Source organism: Pyxicephalus adspersus, chromosome 3, assembly GCF_032062135.1.
Source record: "Pyxicephalus adspersus chromosome 3, UCB_Pads_2.0, whole genome shotgun sequence".
NCBI classification, from domain to species: domain Eukaryota; kingdom Metazoa; phylum Chordata; class Amphibia; order Anura; family Pyxicephalidae; genus Pyxicephalus; species Pyxicephalus adspersus.
The window spans coordinates 80,139,446-80,160,452 of NC_092860.1; the positions used below are offsets into that span (position 1 = coordinate 80,139,446).

Sequence of the window (21,007 nt, forward strand, 5' to 3'; positions counted from 1 at the left end):
TGCCTAGGGTATATGTTTGTCTCTCCAGATTTCACTACCATTAGCTCTCAACATTACTAAACTTTAAGTATCGGTCTATGGACCGGTAAATTACATTAGAATGACATTGCAATAACATTAATTTTTGGAATAGAAGTCTATAATTTCTGACAGTGATGATAGAGTAAAATAAAAGAATGCATATATTACTTTTTTCTACAGAACTAGACTCTGAGGGAAACATTTATGCATTATCTCTTTTCCTTAAACACAACCAAAGCAGTAGACTTGCCGGTGGCTAAAGCAGCTTAGTATTCGTGTGTCCCAGATATGTCCACATGTATTTATCATCACACTGCTACACTTTAGCTTTTCATTCTCAAATATCTCTTTGCCAGTTACTGTAATCCAGTAGCGCAAATAAACCGTCTTCGTGTCTTCAAAAATGCATTGCGATGGAAATGGTTCCACTAGATGTTTAAGGTATTGGTAAAGTGCACAGAAACATTTTGTTTGATTTTACATTATATAAAACAAGGTCAGACTGGAGTTAAATAGTTGGCCAGGCACGCAATAAAGTTTGATTTAGCTAAAGGTAAATTAAATAGTGGCAGAAATGCTCTAGTTATGTATTGTGTCTTCAAGCCCCCGGGTACAAGGTCCTTTCTGGCTAATATAAGGCTATTGGCTACTTATTTATGCTACACTTTACTAGAAATATGAATAATGTATTTCATCCTGCAGTCTTAAATAAGAAGGAATTTAGAAAGAATAATACTATTAGGAGAATGTTTTACAGCCTTTAAAACTGCACTACCCAAGATCTGACTTCTTGTCGAGTAATAGTCCAGGTCCTGGTACTTTCACATCTCAACATCTCCAAAATCTGCCCCTACCTGTCCGTAGAGACCACTCAACCACTTATCATCTCTCGTTTGGACTACTGTAACATCCTCCTCTCTGGTATTCCACCAACCCGACTCTCTCCTCTACAATCTATTATGAACGCTGCAGCCAGACTTATCCATCCTTCCCACCGGTCCTCTTCTGTTTTTTTTCTGTAGTTCGCTTCACTGTCTTACATTTCACCTGAGACTTAAATTCAAGCTCCTGTGCCTTGCCTTCAAATTCCTCCGCAGCACCATCCATGCCCTACTATCGGACCTGGTAGAAAAATACTCCCCTAGCCACTCTTGTTGCTCCTCCAATGACCTACTAATGACTTCTTCACTCATAACCTAGTCACTTGCAAGAATTTAGGACTTTTCTAGAGCTGCCCCGGCTCTCTGGAACTCTCTTCATATTCGGCTTGCTCATAATTTTTGCACATTTTTAAGAGCTCTTAAAACCCATCTTTTCAAACTTGCATACATACCTGCTTCTGTCCCTTAAACCCGCACTACTGCCCCCCCCCCCCCCCCCCCTTTTGTGTGCTACTTCTCCCTCCTCTTAGATTGTATGTTCTTCTGGGCAGGGTTCTCTCTTCCTCCTGTGTCATTGTTTGTATCTATCTGGTTTCTTATCCCAACCTTTATATCAAAGGGTACATTTACAGACATAACACACTGGGAAGAATACAGGAATGTTCTCTGGTTACACTTTTTGAAATATATATATATATGCCAGTGTTTCACTTTCATGATATGCAGTGATAAAATTATTTATTATTAATAGTCTTTTGCACTGGTTTTGGTAAGATTGTATATAGGTTATTCTAATTTATTATGTATTACCTGCCTTATGTGTTATCTGCCTTGGAAATTTATTATTTTGTCATTCCTAAAATAGGTTTGATTTTTACCCCTTGCCTGTGCTGTTCTGAATGATTTACAAGTCATTATCACAAATCATTATTGCAGGACACCAACATTAGCTTATTTTTAAAATAATTCAAATAATATGGTGTAAACACTCTAGCATAACCAAAACTTAAATGTATTTTTTACCACCTTGCATTCTGTGATTTGTTGCCATACTTCTTTGCATACCAATTCAGCATTATATTGGGGTTAACAAAAAACAAATCATTAACTTATCATTACCTGCCACAAATTACAAACTCCAATATGTAAATCCCAGGAGAGTGAAGATCAAGCTGTTTTAAGTTTGTGTTTGTCCATTCTGAAGCCTTGTTAAATTTTCTTTGTCTCAATACAATGACCCATCAATACTCTGTTGAAACTTTATGGCTAAATAAGAGTCAGTACCTATTAATGTACTCAAATCTTTAGGTGAAATTTATTCAGAATTCAAGTTTTAAAAATGAATCAGATGCAAATACACAAGATTTTACAGGAATCGTTTATCTAAATTTACTTTTTCTAAAATTACCTAATGACAACTGTGCATGCAGTATTGTACTCTACAGTATTTATGTCTGATCCCAAACAAGTATATCATTTAAGAGTTTTGTGACAGATCGGTTACTCTAGAAGTTTAGAATTAGTATAAGAAGGAGCAAGAGAACTCTACAGAATTAGTATACTTATAATAGGATTAACAATAACAGCCCCATATTCCTCTTAGTACTGCTTTTTTTTAAGTCAACAGTAACTAGACCAAAAAAAAAATGCGCTTGGATTTTCAAGTTATTATCAAGAGCCCTTACTGCCGACTGGGGTTCTTTCATGCTTGGGGAGATAGGGTCAGTACGGCTTGCACAGAAATGGTGTGAGCCCTGAGAAAGACAAAGGCGCAGAGTTGAAGCAGTAACCAGGTCCTTTCTAAAACCTCTAGTGGTGAGAATGTTGCGCTGCTGGTTACTGCCAGGTTGCGGTCCTTGGGCACACCGGTGTGGGCAGGAAGATACACGGTACCAAATCATTAGACAGAAGAATTGTCAAGGAAGGCCAGGGTCAATGCAGGCAGCAAGCAAGAGAGGTCAGGTCACAAGCCAGGGGTCAAAATATCAGGGATGCAGGAAATAGACACCAGTGACACAGGGGCCACTGCGGACACAGGGAACACAAGAGGTAATGGAAGCCACATGAAGCACAGGTGACACAAGAACAACCCTAAACAGAGAGGAACACTGGAACAGCACAAGGTAATAGTCCGGGAAACAACAGAATGGACAATTAGGGGTTACCACCAGAGCTGGACAGGGGAAACACTGAATTAAGCAACAAGTGTACAGGAACTGCTCTAGTGGGGACACTTTGCACGAATGCTGAGTGCTGTGTCTGAGCTAGCTAAATAGCCAGGGATGATTAAGAAGCTATTTCCTGATTGGCCGGTGGGATGGGCGAAACTGATAAAACTTGGGAGCACAGGCACGTCCAGAGTCAGAACTGCCCGCATGTGCAGGAGAGAGGCACCAGCGCTCTAGTGAGGAGGATATGTGTGACAGGTTCCAGTATCTAAATGTAGAATTACAAGAGGTAGGAGGAGTTGATGGCCCAACTTTCTAGCTGCACCTTGGTGAACGTAGATACTTATAGTGTGTGGTTCCTCCTTTTGGGCTCGACTTCCTTTAAGACATTTTTGTTTGTAATTTATTGATTTTTAAAGGACATCGGGCTTTTGATTGTCCCAGGTGAATGTTCCCTTTTCCTTTTTTCTCTTTCCTTTGTTCCCTCCCTACACTACTGTCTGTCACGCACGGAGAGACAGGACCACTAGGGGGTGCTATGGCCAATGGAAGGGCCAAGGCGCAGAGTCTAAGCAGTAACCAGGTTTTCTCCAGATCCTCTGATGGTGAGGATGTTGTGCAGCTGGTTACTGCCAGGTTGCCGTCCTTGGGCACACCAAGGTGGGCAAACCACGGTACCACATCACTAAGCAGAAGGGTAGTCAAGGAAAGCCGGGGTCAATACAGGCAGCAAGCAAGAGAGGTAAGGTCACAAGCCAGGGGTCAATAGCCAGGGATCCAGGAGACAGACAGCAATGGCATAGAGGCCACTGCGGGCACAGGGAACACAGGAGACACTGAAAACAGCAGGAGGTACAGGTGATGCAGGGATATCCACAGGCAGACAGGAACACAGGAACTGCACATGGAAGTTGGCTGGGAACCAACAAACTGGACAATGAAGGGTTAACACAGGGGCTGGACACAGGAAACACTGGATAAAGCAGCAGGTGTACAGGAACTAGTTCACAGAACTAGGGAGCTTGGCACTAGTACGACTTGTTGCACGAACACAAAGTGCAGTCTGTGAGCCAGCTAAATAGCCAGGGCTGATCAAGAGGCTGTCTTCTGATTGGCCAGCGGATTGGATGGAATTGATAAAGCTTAGAAACAGAGGCACGCCCAGCTTCAGAACTGCAAGCATGCACAGGAGAAGGATGTCTGCGCTTTAGTGAGGAAGAGGTAAGTGTGACATAACCCCCCCCCCCCCCCTTTACGGGGCCTCCCACGCGCCGGGGTCCAGGTTTAGTGTAGAATGAAGGAGAAACTTTTTGGCAAGAAGAGGTACTGACACATCTGTAGCTGGAACCCACGATCCCTCCTCAGGACCAACATTTTCCAATCAATTAGGTACATTAGCTTTTTGCGAGAAAACTTGGAATCCAGAATTTGATGGACTTCATATTCCTGAGAAGAATCAGGTGCAGGAGTAGCCAGCAGAGAGGGACGAGATATGCGGTTCAGGACCAGCGGCTGAAGCAGAGACACATGAAAGGCATTGGGCAGATGTGAGGGAAGACGTAACTTGTAGCAAACTGGGTTAACCTTGGCAGAAAAGGTATAAGGTGCAATGAACCGTGGAGCAAACTTCAGAGAAGGCACTTTGCAACAAATGTTTCGTGTGGAGAGCCAGTTTTTATCCCCAGAGGCGCCTTACGACAACGCCAGTCTGCAAACTTCTTGTAACGAGACGATGAGTGCTTTAGGTGTTCTGAGGTTGAAGCCCAAATACGGTTGAAGTCCCTCTGCAGGTCACTGAGTGCGGGTACATTGGCAGAGCAGGGTATAGGAGATGGAAGGCGAGGATGTTTGCACTAGACGATGAAGAATGGAGATTCCTTGGTGCTGGTGCAGACATGATTATTATGAGCATACTCTGCCCAAGGTAGCAGAGTCACCCAGGCGTCATGGTGAGCGGATACCAGGGCTCGAAGATATTGCTCCAAGGACTGATTGACTCTCTCTGCCTGCCCATTAGTCTGCGAATGAGAATTCTGCAGAGATGTCCAGGGATTTGCAGAAGCCTTTCCAGAAGCGGGAAGTAAACTGCACCCTGCAATCTGACACAATACTAGCGGGCATACTGTGAAGTCTAAAAATTTCCCTAATGAAGACTGGCACCAATGCTGCAGCAGATGGTAAAGCTGGGAGAGGCACAAAGTGGGCCATTTTGTAAAAATGGTCCATGACTACCCAAATAATTGTACAGCCATCAGAAGGAGGGAGATCCGTGATAAAATCAATAGATAGATGACACCAAGGTTCTGTGGGAAAAGGTAGTGGAAGGAGTGGGCCTGCAGGGGCACCGGTGGCAGACTTTGATTGAGCACAGACAGCACAGGCCTTGACATAGTCCTTCACATCCTTAAGAAGACTAGGCCACCAATACCGTCGAGAGAGAAATGTGAATGTTCTATGAACGCCTGGATGACCAGAAAGTTTGGAGTCATGTGCCCATCGTAACATCCCTGTGCAAAGCTGAGGTGGGACCAAGGTTTTACCTGGAGGATTCCTGGATTCAGGGGTCAGGGCTAGGATGTTGCACCTGTCTTTTCTCTACACACTTCTTTCTGTAGTGCTGTCTTTGCTTCTGATCTTTAGATGCTTCTTTGGCCTTTATATTTTACCCATTTAGCATGGCTTGTACTGTTTGTGTGTTACTTGGACATTTGTGTAACATTGTCATTCAAGAATATTGTTCAAACCGCTTTTAACAAAGGATTTATGGACTGGCTGTTGTATGGTCTTAATATTTTTACATACTGAGTTTACATCTTGGCATTTATCTTGAGCAGTGCACACATTTCCAACAACTAAATAATTACTTTATCCAGTCAGATCGGGGACCAGAATGGAAAACCCAACATTTAAACAGTGCATGATCATCAGAACCCAATGACCCAATAAGAAGCGTAATGAAACTACAAAGGTGCTGTTACCACATTCCTTATAATAACAGATGTAATGTGGTAAATTTGCTATAAAAGCAGAGGTCACTGATTGCCATTTTGGTGTTGCAGGCATGAGCCTCATCCACAATGGCCAATATTTTAAGATCATTTCCAAGTACAATTTGCTATGAAAAAATACTGTCAATTAATGTAAAAAACTGTGAACCTTTTGATACAGAACATGGTAAACATAGAATATAACCTTTAAGAAATATTCATTTTGGCAGTTGGACAAGGTCAAGATGGCAATTGATGGCACTAAAGCAGTCAATCATTAGCTGGCATTATTTAATGAAGATTGTGTTATGTGATGGCTATAATAGGCTCAACTGGAGTGCAGGAGAGTGGATGGTATTCCAATCTCTAAATGGCTGTGACTATTAGTCTGTTAAAAATAAGTGCACTATTTATTTTCTTTTTATTCATTCACAGAGAATACAAATACACTATGGAATGAAGTTTCACACAGAGGCAAGAAGATTTATGAATCCTCAAGGCACACCTTGACTGGTCTGGAACTGTTTTTTTTAATCAGTGCAACTATACAATGTACTGACAATATGTGTTCCAAGAGTACTTAACCATATATTGGTACCACATCCCATCAATTATACATTAAACATACAACTAAGTTTTAGAGAAACAAATTGTGACTTTAATGGAAACCTATAATGGCTATACATATAAATCAAATAATTAAAATGTCAGTATACTTTATTGATATAATTAATTAAAAGAACATAATTACATAAATTAAAATTTTAAATTTTTAACAACATATAGGGCCTAATTTAATAAAGCTCCCCCAGGCCTGAGAGGTTACACCTTCATCAGTGAAGCTGGGTGATCCAGCTATTTGCTAGCAAATGTTTTGAATCCTGGACCAGATCTATTAAAGGTTTGCTGGATTCACCACCTTCACTGATGGAAGTGTATTTTCTCCAGCCTTGGGGAGCTTTAATAAATCTGGCCCAGAGTCCCAATATTTAAACAAACTGACGTGTTTAGCAGAGATATAAACTATCTGCTTCTTCAGGGGTGTATATGAGATCTATGAATAACATACAAATTACATTACATCATAATTAGCACAAAAATGTATACTTCTGAACATATATTACCAAGCAATATCTATTGTTCATACCTATTATTCATATTCCAAAACTGAGACCCAAAAGTCCATGCAGGCGCTACAGACAAAGCCTTATGGTGCCTCAGGTATACACCGGGACACAGAAAACAACCGGAACAAAGAGGACAAGGTCAGTATCACCCAAGTCAAGAAGTTCAAGCATATAAAAGGGAACTGGATTTTATATGGATGATAAGAGTGGTATTCCACCCTTGGCACTTTATAAGGAATAAACAAATATAAATGCCAAATTCAAGTTTATATTCATGCATCAAGTGCATCATAATCTTATCATTGGATTAACATCAAAAATTATCTTGGCTATAGTCATTATTCCTCTATAAATTAAATTGTATTAATCCCATAATCAATCCATGGATAGTGCATTTCTATCAACTATGTCTCATTCACCCATCACAAATAAAAAAGTGAAAACTGCCCATAATGGTTCCAACACTCACTCTATTATATTTTCCTGAGGTATAAAAAAACTTCAAGGTGAGCTTATTGGCTCACCTAAGTTCCTCCTAAAAGAAAGAAGCCTCCACATGAAAACATTTCCACCATATATCACCAACCATATAATATAATAATATATATTTTTAATAAAATAATATAGGATATACACCCAGACAGCTTACTACTCACAGTCCCCAAACAAAAGGTTGCCAATAAAGTCAAATTGTTTCTTTGAAACTTAGTTGTATGTTTATATTATACTGTATACTGTATTTAACTTTGGTGCTCCCTAGAACACTTACCAATATCCGCCCTTCCTAGAACCTGTCCTGTCCTAGAACCAAACTAGGACATCAAACCAATAAACATGGGTTACAGGAACATGGGTTTAAGTTTAAGTAAGGTTTAAGTATAAGTAAACAGATACCCTCAACATGTCTCCGGCAATTTATTATGCCACAAGGTAACAAAATATATACAAGCAATTTTCAACTGGTCAAGAGTCCTTTTACAGAACTAAAAATATCTTCAGTATATTATACAGTATTTATGGACCTTTAAAACAACTATTAGCAACAAATTCACCTAACCCATGTGTCTGAACAGTACGCATTCACCAAGCCCTATATTTCATTTTTTACTATTATTAACCTGCAAGGTAGTATCCCAATATAATTCCAAATGTATTATACTTTTTTGTAATAATTTATTCTGTTAACTTTAGTGTACTGTTCTAAACTATTTTTGCTGTCTTAGATGCACACATGGCTATCCCATATGAGAGTCTATATCATTAGACTGCACGGCACTATAAATTAATAAGGGAATGAACAGTGAAGCTACTAAAGAGGAGTCCAAACTTTGCAGCATTTAGTTGCAATAAGTGACAAATAGTCATTGTGCCCAATCTCTGATGCTTTTTCAGTGTAAAAATTGGCTGTGAATGCAATATTTTTTTCTTTTTTAGCATATAATTTCTTCTTCAGTCACATAATTCTTTGCTAGTACACTTTTATCAGTTGTGTAAATATGTATGAAAAATCTGGTAACTTCAGATGAACAGTGTTTTTATCATTTATACAAAAGTCATTTAAAAAAGTTCATGTAGAAAATCTTTACGTTTTTTTCCCATCTATCATTGGCTGCAAAAACAAGCCGGTGGTCCCTATAACACACAGGATTATGAAGACCCAGAGAAAAACTCGGTCAATGACCATTGCAACATACTTCCAGTCATCTTCCTCCTAGGAATAGAGACAGAGATGATTTTACATAAAGCATATGTTGCATTATTTAATGTTATGTTTACAAGCTTGACACAACCATTTAATAGCTATTGATTGCAAATTATATTACCTACTTTAGTAATTATTTTAGTAACTGTTAGCTCAGTTAGCTGGTAATTCTTAGGTAGTAATAGGAACTTTTATGCATTTTTCGTTATACATAGATTTTCCTTGCTCGATGATCATCAACTTTATTTTAGGTCCTTCAAAGATTAGTAACTGCAGTGTACATTACCTGTAGGTACCCATACACAAGCAAGTTATAAAAACGAAGGTCAATCCTATTTTTTAGCTACATACATTTCCAACATAATGAATGGCAAAATATGTAGCAGAAAAAGGAGGTGAAGGGCTTTCTGTACCTATGCTGATGGGATCTTCAAATTAGAATATAATATAGGAGATTATTATTACTGTACACTCCGATAAAAAAATGGTTATTCCTGCCATTGAGTGTATGATAATTCTTACCTCTTTTCTTTCATTATGATCTTTGATATTTTCTGCCATAAACTGGATTCTATCAACAACATCTTTAAGTTCTCCTGGAGAATGCTGAACTGCATTACAAGCTTCCTGGTGATGTCGCCTGCGATTTCTGGCACCCTGTTCTTTCGTTCTCATACAGTGATAGCAAGTCTCATCTTCAAATACTTCCACATCTCTGCACTGGGAATTCATAGGTTTTCCTGTCTTACCATAAGTCCTCTTCTTGTTTCTTTTAGAACAAGGTCGGTCTTTCTTCTCCATAGTCTTTCTCATCATGAGTAATTTAGGTAAGCGTTTCAAAAAGACTTTTCTGACCCATCCAGGCATTTTGTGTGTGGTTGGGGTCCGGTAATGAATATTAAGCACAAATACTGTAACTACAATAGACAGAGTTACAAATATCATAGTAAAAAGAAGGTATTCTCCAACAAGTGGAATTACCAAAGAGGTTGAAGGAATTGTTTCAGTGATTACCAACAAAAACACAGTCAGGGACAACAACACGGAGATGCAAAGAGTAACTTTCTCTCCACAGTCAGATGGAAGGTAAAACACCAACACTGTCAAAAATGAAATGAAGAGGCATGGCATGATTAGATTAATGGTGTAAAACATAGGGAGTCTTCTAATATAAAAAGAATAGGTTATATCGGTATAGATCTCTTCACAACAATTGTACTTAATATCATGTTTATATCCAGAAGCATCAACTATTTCCCATTCGCTGTTTTCCCAAAAATCCTTCATGTCAACTTTTGATCCTATGATTGAAAGGTCTATTTTAGCCTTGTCATATGACCATGACCCAAACTTCATCGAACAGTTCTGATGGTCGAATGGAAAAAAAGTTATATCCATGGGACATGAGCTCTTGAAGATTGCCGGAGGAGACCAGTTTATTAAGCCGTTGTATTTCAGTAAAGCCTTAGTCTTCCCTTCTACTTGAAAGTCTCCAACAGCGCTGTAGAAAGATAACATTGTGTAATTAATCTGTTTTATTGTAAAATTAAGTCATGGCTCTATTAAAAAAAACACTGCATACTTATTATATAAAACAATGTCAGGTTTCCAAATCTTGTCTGCCGGAACGCGCATAAATTCTATACCATCATAATCCATAGGATTCCACTGCAACTTGTAATCATTCCAAATCTGTTACATAAAACAAATGAAATAAATCATTTACTAGATTTACCTTTTTTATAAAATTCGTACACATTACATTAACCAGTCACAAAGTAATTAGGTAAGGTTATCTTATAAGATGTAAGTTTTTTCTTACAGAAAGAGGGGTTAAGACCCCTACCAGTTCGTTTTTTTTTTTCTTTTTTGCGGTTTAAGTTTTCCCTTCATTTATTGTCTCAAAGAATAAAGAGCAAGTAAAAGGAAATCTCTATTAAAAGTGGGGGACTTCTCTTTTAGACAACTGTCACTGGAACACAAGTCACTATTGGCATATATTTTTGGTTTTAGTGACAGCTGAAAAATGTCTATTTTCAATCATTTTCTATTTCATTAGGATAAATACGAGAGAGGGTTTGAACCTTCTCCCTGGAAACACAGACAGCAGTAAAAACCTAACAAGGTCTGCCAATTTATAAAATGCATAAAAAATAAGTTCAAATAAGAAAATCTGAACCTATGAGGAATTTTTGGTACTAAGAAAATTTTATGTGAAAAGTAGGCTTTTTAAATTCAACATTACAATAATTAGGCGTGGAAAACAAGCTACAAGGTTATTTAACTAACCTAAAACAATATAAACTTTTTTTTCAAAGAAGAGTTTATCAAAATGAAATGAAAGAAACAAATGTCTAACATCTTGGACACTACTTCACCTTATCAACTCTTGGTAAAAAATTTACACTGGTAAGCAAATCAAATGTAATCCCTAAATGCTTAACAACAGTTCTGGGTGTTAAATAACAGTAATAGCAGACTACTTACATGGCGAAGCCACAAGTTGGTCTCCAATATTTGGTTAACTTCATCCTATAAAAAAACATATTTTTATGTCTTTGATGCAATGTGAAAAATCCATGACAATACTATTCTAATTTTTAGCTTATAATATTTTTCTCTGTTTTTACTAACTAACTCCGGGTTTGAGGTGAGGTTTAATTGATGCAAAAACTCCCATAAATAACTTAATCATTTGTTAAAATGTCATTAAAGGTTTAATAAAAAAATAAAAAGGATAATAATAATCCAATTGGTTTTGTTTTTAACAGACCCAACCCTTATGCAAAAGTGTCTGTTAAAGGTGGGAAATCCATACAACACCATATGTATACAGCAGTAAATCTAAAATTTGCCAAATCATTTTCTGGTGGAGAATCAATTGCTGCATTTGAAAACAAATGGACCTAAAAGATACTCTACCAAGTCTGACTCACTTATTTTTTGTTGCTGACCTTAATACCAATAGACCACTCTTGCAGCCTGGAATAACCCCTGCTAAAGCCATACACCCCAACATACTGCATTCAAATCCTGTAATATACAGATAATACATTTTCAACCTAGTGCGTATACATGTGGCAGGTTCAGAGGAAATAATGTCTACTTGCTATTTTGCTGTGCTAAACTTTTACAAAGTTGCCAAACTGCCCTTGCACGCACATAACACATAACCTTGGTGTGAAAAACCAGACATACTTATAGTTAAGAATTATTCTTACATCAGTCTTACGGGTTCCAAAGCAACATCTTGGAGCCAAAAAAAAAATAATAATCTCAAAGTTACAAGTATTAGTCACAGTACAGACATTATCCTGACCAGTAAAATATTAGCAGCTTGCTTCATCTAGGGTTCTCAGTCACATTTCAACCTGCCTAAAGTTGTGACAATGAGCAATAACTGTACATTTCTTCTCTCTACAGTTTACACCTTAATGAAAAAGCACTGGAACGGTCTATCTTAGGGTACAGCCAAATCTTCATTCCATAGGTGATCCCTGGTCTTAAGAAACATCAGGCACCCTGAAATAGGCACTGATTCCTAATACACAAAGCCAACCACTATGGTTAAATTTAAATAATTTAGATTTTCTTTCTCTTTGCATAGGAAACTACTTGGCTAATTTTCTTTAGCTGTATTTTGGATGAGTTTTCATTAAGGAATTAGTTTGTTATACATCTACGCTTTTAGGAAAATGTTTACCTGAATTTATCCATATCCAAATTTAAACTTTAGTCTTCATCAATGTAAGCTCATTTAGCCCACAAATATATTCATGCACACAAATGGATTAACAAGAGATTTTGATGACAATCTCTGTACGAAATCAGAGCTCACAAATATTAAATCATAATTAAATGGACATTATGAAAATTAGTACTAGTCCATTCTCCAGAAAAGGGGTTACTTTAGATAAAATGTTTGACATTCTGGATACCTTCCTACATAATCTCATTTTAACATGCAATTACTCATTTCTTTTTCAATTTTTTTCACTTTCAATTGTCATCACTTAGATTCAGAATTTGCATTTACCACCTTTTATACTGTATAAATATGTATGACTATACCTACAATAGAATGTCAACCCCCATTACTGTCATTGAGGAGGTGCAGTAACCTTCATCTAGTTACTATCTATATTTTTATTGAATGGTTGTCTGACTACAGTACTGGATAAACTGGTTGTCACTCCTGGTGTCACACTTTCCTCTTCCTCGCTAAAGCGCAGGCATCTCTCTTCTGCACATGCGGCCAGTTCTCACTCTGGGCATGCCTACGCTATCAAGCTTTATCAGCTTCGCCCAACCCACCGGACAATCAGGAAATAGCCTCTTAACCATCCCCGGCTATTTAGCTATTTCAGACACAGCACTCAGCGTTCATGCAATGTGTCTCCACTAGTGCCGAGCCCCTAGCTTGCTGATCTAGTTCTTGTACACCTGTTGCCTAATTCAGCATTTCCCCTGTCCAGCTCCTGTGTTAGCCCCTTATTACCCAGTTTGTTGTTTCTCAGCCAGTTCCCTTGTGCTGTTTCAGTGTTCCTCTATGTTTGTGGATATTCCTGTGTCACCTGTGCCTCTTGTTGCTTCCAGTGTCTCCTGTGTTTCCTTGTGTTTGCAGTGGCCCCTGTATCACCGGTGTCTATTTCCTGTATCCCTGGTATTTGACCTCTGGCTTGTGACCTGACTTTTCTTGCTTGCTGCCTGCCTTGACACCAGCCTTCCTTGACAATTCTTCTGCCTTGTGATTTGGTACCATGTTTCATTCCGCCCAACCTGGTGTGCCCAAGGACTGCAACCTGGCCCTAACCAGCAGCGCAACATCCTCATCACTGGAGGCTCTGTAGAAAACCTGGTGGCCACCAGGTTGCCACTGACTCTGCACCTTGGCTTTCTCAGGGCTCACACCACTTTTATGCAAGCCGTAGCGCTCCTATTGGGCCTGTTTCGCCAATCGTGACCTGTGGAAGCAGCAATAGTGAGGGACATAGACAGCAGAGTCAAGTATGGTAAAAAAAATAGGTTTGAGGGGGAGATTGCAGGGGTAACTTTGTCTGGAGTTGGACTTTAAAGGAAACTGTAAGGAGAGAAACATAAAGGCTGCTTTTGCCTGGCAGTCTTACTGGTCTCAGTGTTTTAGCAAGTCATTGACTCTAAATGAGTAAAATAATGACTTCTGACTTCCCTGATCTGTATATTTTATAAGGATCAGTGGCTTAGAATGTGATGGAGGCAGAAACTCAGAACACTAACTAAGCAACCTTTTAGGCTCCATTCTCCGTCATCATAATGTACTAATGCAAGCTACAAAAGGAGAGAAGTCCTAGATGATGAAGCTGTAATACCTTCGTAAATGCCCTCTGTGTCCGACTCAAAATCCACAGCCCCCAACACCAAAATTACCCAAAGAGATATAGCTACCTCTCAACTGGCCTACCAAGTCAACTACCAGCTGTGCCTCTCCTTTAAACCACAGAACCCCTACTTTGATTGGAGCCTCTGCAAACCAGACAGGGGATAAAAACTGAATTACTGGCTGTTACAAATGATTAAAACAAATGGCAGACTGCTTGTGAACAGGAAGAATATGCATTCATAAAGCAGAATGCATAAGTATATTTGGCTACCCCCATCCATATATATTCACAACCTAGTAATTAATACCCTACATACAATCCACAAGGGAATTAAAAAAAAAATCTCAAACCATACACTGTTGGGTAATTGCTGTACACTGTTGACTATTATGTTGGCGTGGCATTTTAAAATATTGTTTAAATCATGAGGACTTGACTTACCACATTAACAAGCTGAGTTATTGCGACCTCAAAATGTACCATGACAGGATCAGACACATTTTCCACTGGCCTTATGTGCTGGTTGTAATGTGCGAAAAGCTTTTGGAAAAGCCTCTCTTCAGTCTCACATTGTAATGTATCTGAAAGCAGAGAAATAATATTTATGTCAGAGGTCAAAACAGATCTATGGTGATTGGGGTCAGTTCATTAATGTTTTCCATCAAAATTCAATAGCTTTTACTCAACAGGGAATACTGGGTTATATTGTTGATAAAAAGAGCCCTATAGCCTTTCTTTGCACCATATTTTGTAAATTCTAATATCTCAGTAAACAGCTTTATAAGTAAGGTTGGGTATATTTCCTGCAGCAAAATACATACTTTCACTGCATGAAAATACATTTCAAGAATAAATCCTATTTATTTGTGTATGGCATTCTACATCTGTGTGCTTAACATATTTGAAATATGTTGCAAGCATGAAGAAGCACATAAAAGCACAAATAAATGCATATATATTCAAACAACTAGGAGTGTCCCAAACAGACATTATTGCATATGAACATGAAAATATTCTACAGGAATAACACTCTCTTGTGACTTTGTAGTCCTGGGGTCCCCACTTTGGAGATTATATGTTTATTCTGCATTTTATATTTGTTTATTGCTGGCCATTGTAAAGAATGTTATCCTTACAGCCAAAAAGATAATTGTTATCAGTTGAAGTGATCTGAGAGTCACAAACTGCTCATTGCTCAGAGAACCCCCAGAAACCTTTAGAGGATACCTAGTTGAGAAACACTGCTTAAGTATGTGTCAGTAGAGCTACATAAAAGAATAAAATAATGTTAATTACAGAATGGTATTAAGGTGATTTTGTAACCTTCACCTTCCATGGAAAGGTCTTTTTTATTCTCCTTTCTTTTCAATGTATAGAGAAGGTAGTACATGGGTGTAGATGGGTAGGTAATGAGAAGTTGACCAGTCCCTCTGAATAATGAATTTATACTTTTACTACTTATTTTTAACTTGCCTAAAATGTGTACGATATGCAATAGAGTATAATTTTAATGTTGATTTATGCAGAATAAATCTATAAGCAAGGCATGCATTTGGTCCTGGATTTCTGTTCAGACAAACCTAGGATATTGTCTACAGTACAGTGGATAAACATCAACTCTACCCTAAAGCTAATAAAAATAATGCATAACATATTGATGTTTAATAAAAATATGTCCAGTGCAGAGAGAGAAAGGAAATATAAATCATTCATTATAACAGTCTAAAGAAAAGTGAATGTGTTTAAGGTGAATGAGACATGCACATGAAAAGGCATATGAAATCATAGTACACCAGTGACTTGTCTGGCTCTAATGATTATCTGCAGGTTTTCTACACCTAAAGCTTTTTTAACACCTTTATCCTGGTGATTTGACAACAATTCACACCTTCAGCCATGTAAGTTCAAGGATTACAGGTTTCACAACCTTCACAGCTCTCATTTTATTCATGGGCAATCATCATTTGCCATGATACATTCCATGGTGACTGGTGAGTTATCTGATTGTAAACAAGTGCTAAAGTACATTTCTGATGCTCATTGGAACTGAAATTTTGTTTGGATAAGCTTCAAAATGTCTTTGACATTACAGAACAAAACCAGGTAAATGTGACTTGGCACAACTAACTATATCATATCCATTCTGAATGGTGCCTCAACTAGTTAATGGTGAGTAAATATTTTTTTTTACAGATAGTCCCTGAGTTAAGGGACATACAGACTACTCCTAGATATGAACAGGCCTTCCCTGCTCACTGGTGTGCAGGACAGAGGCTTGATTGGGGGGGAGGGGGTTTGCATGACTTGCAGAAGAAATCTTTTGCTAAATACAGCTGAGGTTGTGGGTTATCTAAAGAGCTGAGCTGATCTGCATAATCTTGTAACTCTTCAAAGCACAGCTTTTTGTTAGTGAATACCTCACAGTGAGGATATTATACAGTAACTGATACCACACTGCCTAATAATATGTTGAGACAAACATCTGTCAAAACATCTGACAAAAATGTACCTGTTCCAACTTACACACAAACCTTCAGACCCTATCTCGTATGTAACCTGGGGACCACTTGTATCTCCTTTTAATCCACCTGTTTATGAACAGGTAAAGTAAGTATGTGGACAGGCTACTGTAAAAGTCTTCGTGAGCTAAATTAGATTTCAAACAAGCTACTGCCGACCTTTGTAGCTGCAGGCACTGTGGAGCAATTCATCAAGTTTCATAACAAAAGCACTGAAATTCATTTTAGTCAGTTTCTTACATGCTTAAGCTCGGCTGCAGCTTCAGAAATCAGCGAGATCTTGTTTTATAGCTAATTTACTGCTTGTTCAGATTTTCTATAAAATATATACTGTGTGTATATATATATATATATATATATATATATATATATATATATGATATATTATATTTGCCCTGCTATCACTGAGGTATGCAGTAGGTTATGTGGAACAAATAAACATCCTAAGAAATACAATATTCTATTAATGGTTATCTTGTATATGTATTTGCCATGAATTAATTTATTTTCTCATCTCAATGCTCAGTGATTTAACACAGATTATAATTACAGCATAAACAACCATTTTTTAATAAATGCAAACAAAAGTCAGCTGGCGCCCCGAAGTAGAGCACCAATAGCAATGTTAACCTGAAAAAGCTATACAGAGGAGCAATACATACAGGTTCTGCTCATGGCTGAGGCCCATTGTTTTGTGCTGTGTGGGCAGAACTGAACATTCCTCTATTAAAGTTTTATTGAGCAGACACACAAAATGGTTTTAGAGAACAGTTCTGCACATTTCTCTAAACTTGGTTTGACAAGTGAAGATGATGTTACACAAGGCACTTGTGACTCCAGCTCTCCCTTAAGTCCTTGTTTAACGCTTGGCTGCTCGAGATTAAAATTTCATTGACTAAATTGTCTTGGTCTTTCAACCCTTTTAGTGCCAGAGGGTTTGCATTTCTTCACAATGCGAGGCTGCACAAACTATTGATTTTAACTTTTTCAGTGCTGAGACATTCTCTTAACTCTAATCAACAGTTTTAAAAATGTCTAAGAATAATAACAAGAAATAAACTCACTGCATGTGCATTTTATTTTGTGTAATGTACACATCAAGCAACCACTCAGATAACAGCATTCAATAGTCTATAATAGGCTGTCGAGTGAAAGCTGTGTTCTGATTGGCTGCTATGAGATACTGCATTGCTCTTTACGTAATGTCTTTAAGTAATTCCATATAATTTTTTAATAGTGGGAATAACTCTGTTATATTTAGGAACCTAAAACCCTATCTCATTTTATCTATTTTAATCAATAATATAAAATATTTTTATATCATTATAATAATACTTATTATATGGTAAATATACTGCATCTAAAAAATTATAGGAACATTTATGGTATGGTAAATATACTAAACATAAACAAATCATAACAACAAACAAAACAATCTAAATGCCCAAAAACCTACAACGGATACGTGACCTTAAATGAATATTCAAAAACATCTTAGAAACATAGTCATCCCAATTCATGTCTTAATGACTTACCTTGCAAGCCTACCAACATCACAAGAATAACACAGCAGAAATAGGTTTCAGTTTTCATAACATTGCAAGGACCCATTTCTTTTCCAGCAGAAAATAACAAACTGAAGGTGAACACACAAGTGTGATGTCTGATTCAGGATCCAGCTAGGAGTATGTCTGTAAATCAAGGTCTCCTTCTATTATCTAAGCACAGGTACAATGACTGCTTAGTGATGTGTCTGAAATATAGACAGGTAAGAGAGGAGGAAGACTCACACTGCTCTCCTGCCACAGATACTGCATGTGTGTTCCTTTCATCAGGAAAAGATTCATAGGGAAAAGTACCCATTCATGTGATAGAGAACACAGCCCCAAGGAATAAACAAAAGCAACAGTAAAAGGGTAGCTGAAAATAGAGGGATGCGGAGTAATGTCATACAACCTGTTCTGAACAGAGGTAACCAGATGTTTGCCACTCAATTTACACACACACCTAGGCATGATGCTACTGGAAACTGGCCATGCAGAAGAGATTCGAGTCATTTATGTAAATATATTCAGACCACTGGAAGAGCCTTTTTTCTTTCATTTATTATATAATCTTTTCAAACAATGGACAATACTGAGCATTTTTTGCACTATTAGCAGAATACATTTCCTACTGCTAGATTTTGTTAAATATACAATTTTAGAATCATTTGTTCCTCAAACATAATCAGATTGATGTGCTACTAAAGCAGAACTGGTATCACACAACAATAAGCCATTTGCTTGCCAATAAAAACACCAATTGTCAATTGTACTGAACATACAGTATTTTGCAGAAAGTTCAGCTAAAAGTGGCAAAAAAAGCGGCATTTAGAAGTGGTAGCTGTATTTTTCTGTTCTATTCTCTTATCTCACTGAAAATCTATCAGTTAAGGACTGTAACTGTAAATTATCAACCAGCCTTTTGCAATTTGTTTAACATGGGGAACATTTAAAAAAACTTTTAGGTCTTCAGGGAACCGTGCTATAATTACTATATCTACAGTTCACAGTACATGGTGGTGGTCGGTGGGAATAATGCCTCTTACACTGGTAAGAATGTCATTTTTACAAATAGCCAGAAAGAAATGATTGGTGTCAGTTAATCTAACCATAGGGGCACAAACTGCTCATTGCTCAAGGAACCCCTAACTACCTCTGGAGGGACCCTACAGTTCCACAGAACCCTGGTTGAGAAACACTGATATATACCCCTTTCCTTCCTTCCATTCTGTTCCCTCCTTCCCTCCTTCCTTCCTTCCCTTCCGTTCCTTCCTTCCTACCCTTCTGTTCCTTCCTTCCCTTCCCCTCCCTCCTCTTTCTTTCTTTTCTTTTCTTTCTCTTAAACTTTTCAGTTTCTCATATGTATTAGGTGAGATCTCTATGCTTCAGGTTTCAAGTCAGCCCATCTGTATATATTTTCCGTTATATTATTCTAAAAGGAGAATGCAACTTTTTGTGATTTGTGTGTTATATGAAGAATTACATGTTTATTGACCATGATTTAATGTTATTGTATTGTTGTGATGTTGTGTTAGTCCTACAATAATTTTGTTAAGAATTCTTTGAATTTTGGTGCTTGGTCCTTCTATAACCTTCAAACCTTTAACTAGCAGGTCTAGAAAGGGGTGCATTTCTCTTTCAAGTCAACTTAAGGAGTTGTCAAGTGCTATAATTTTAATGCATTAAAATAAATGTTGGGTGGTTTTGTACATATTTCATTTAAAAAAACATTTTAAAAAATACAATTTTTTTTTTTTTTGTAAGATGGATACAAATTGTGAATATTATGCAGGTATTTATTTATTCAGCAAACAGAGCAAATGGAGATCCAGACTCCTTTTATTATTCCTTACACCTGCTATATGCTGTTTAACTGAAATCATCAAATGAAGGTTAAATATACTCAAGGAACTGGATTACTCATTACATTGGCTCATTGAGCCTAATTTATTAAACCTCCCAAATACTGGAGATGATTGACTATCATGAGAGACCCTGGTGATCAGCAAACCTAAAATGGATCTAGTCCAGGATTGAGTGATCCAGGTTTGCTGGATCACCCAGGTTCTCCCCTGATAGTCATCTTCTCCAGTCTTGGAGAGCTTTAATAAATCAGGCCCATTCTGTATAAAAGGGCTCATTGGGAGGAAAATTATGCATTCTGCCTGAAACCAGAGATTGTTTGCTGCATTTGTAGATACCCCATAGTGCTCTGGAAATCTTTTGTCTTAATGTTTATTTGTAAAACAAAGACTATATAAAGTGCTGCTTTTAGAATGAGCTGGTGATCGTAGTATTTATTAGCACTTTTAGTAGCGCCAGCACTTAGATATTGGAGAACACCAAAGGCCACAGTAGAAATCAGTGGTGTTTTACCAAGTTTGCAATGATCACAACTTTTCAATACAGCTAGAGGAGATTCTGATCACCGCTTTGTTGTAAATTCATTACAGAAATCAAAGCACTGATCACCACCATACAAAATCTGAAAACACTTTTATAAATGTGAAGTCATATAGAGAGCATCTACACTAAGTAACTACAGTGTTTAGTTCTTGCATTCCTGTGGCCCAGTAGCAGTCATTCTTGCCATATGTTGTTTGCTTCCTATGTAAGAAAGTCTAGAAAAACAGTTACTTAGTAAAAAGGATTGCTTTTCTATTATTTGTAGGACATTCATATTGACCTAAGTTATGTT

At 37.7% G+C, this 21,007-nt stretch overlaps 1 protein-coding gene across 1 annotated transcript; it reads right to left on the minus strand.

Annotated features, from left to right (window-relative positions):
- Positions 1-6,396: 6,396 nt before the first annotated feature.
- On the minus strand, positions 6,397-18,687 carry CHRNA6 (cholinergic receptor nicotinic alpha 6 subunit). The gene is made up of 6 exons (XM_072405408.1): positions 18,301-18,687; positions 14,688-14,827; positions 11,374-11,418; positions 10,469-10,578; positions 9,409-10,387; positions 6,397-8,895 (listed from the first exon to the last, which is right to left on the minus strand). Exons 1-6 carry the CDS (start codon positions 18,374-18,376, stop codon positions 8,767-8,769), a joined length of 1,479 nt encoding a protein of 492 aa, XP_072261509.1. The 5' UTR covers positions 18,377-18,687; the 3' UTR covers positions 6,397-8,766.
- Positions 18,688-21,007: the final 2,320 nt, after the last annotated feature.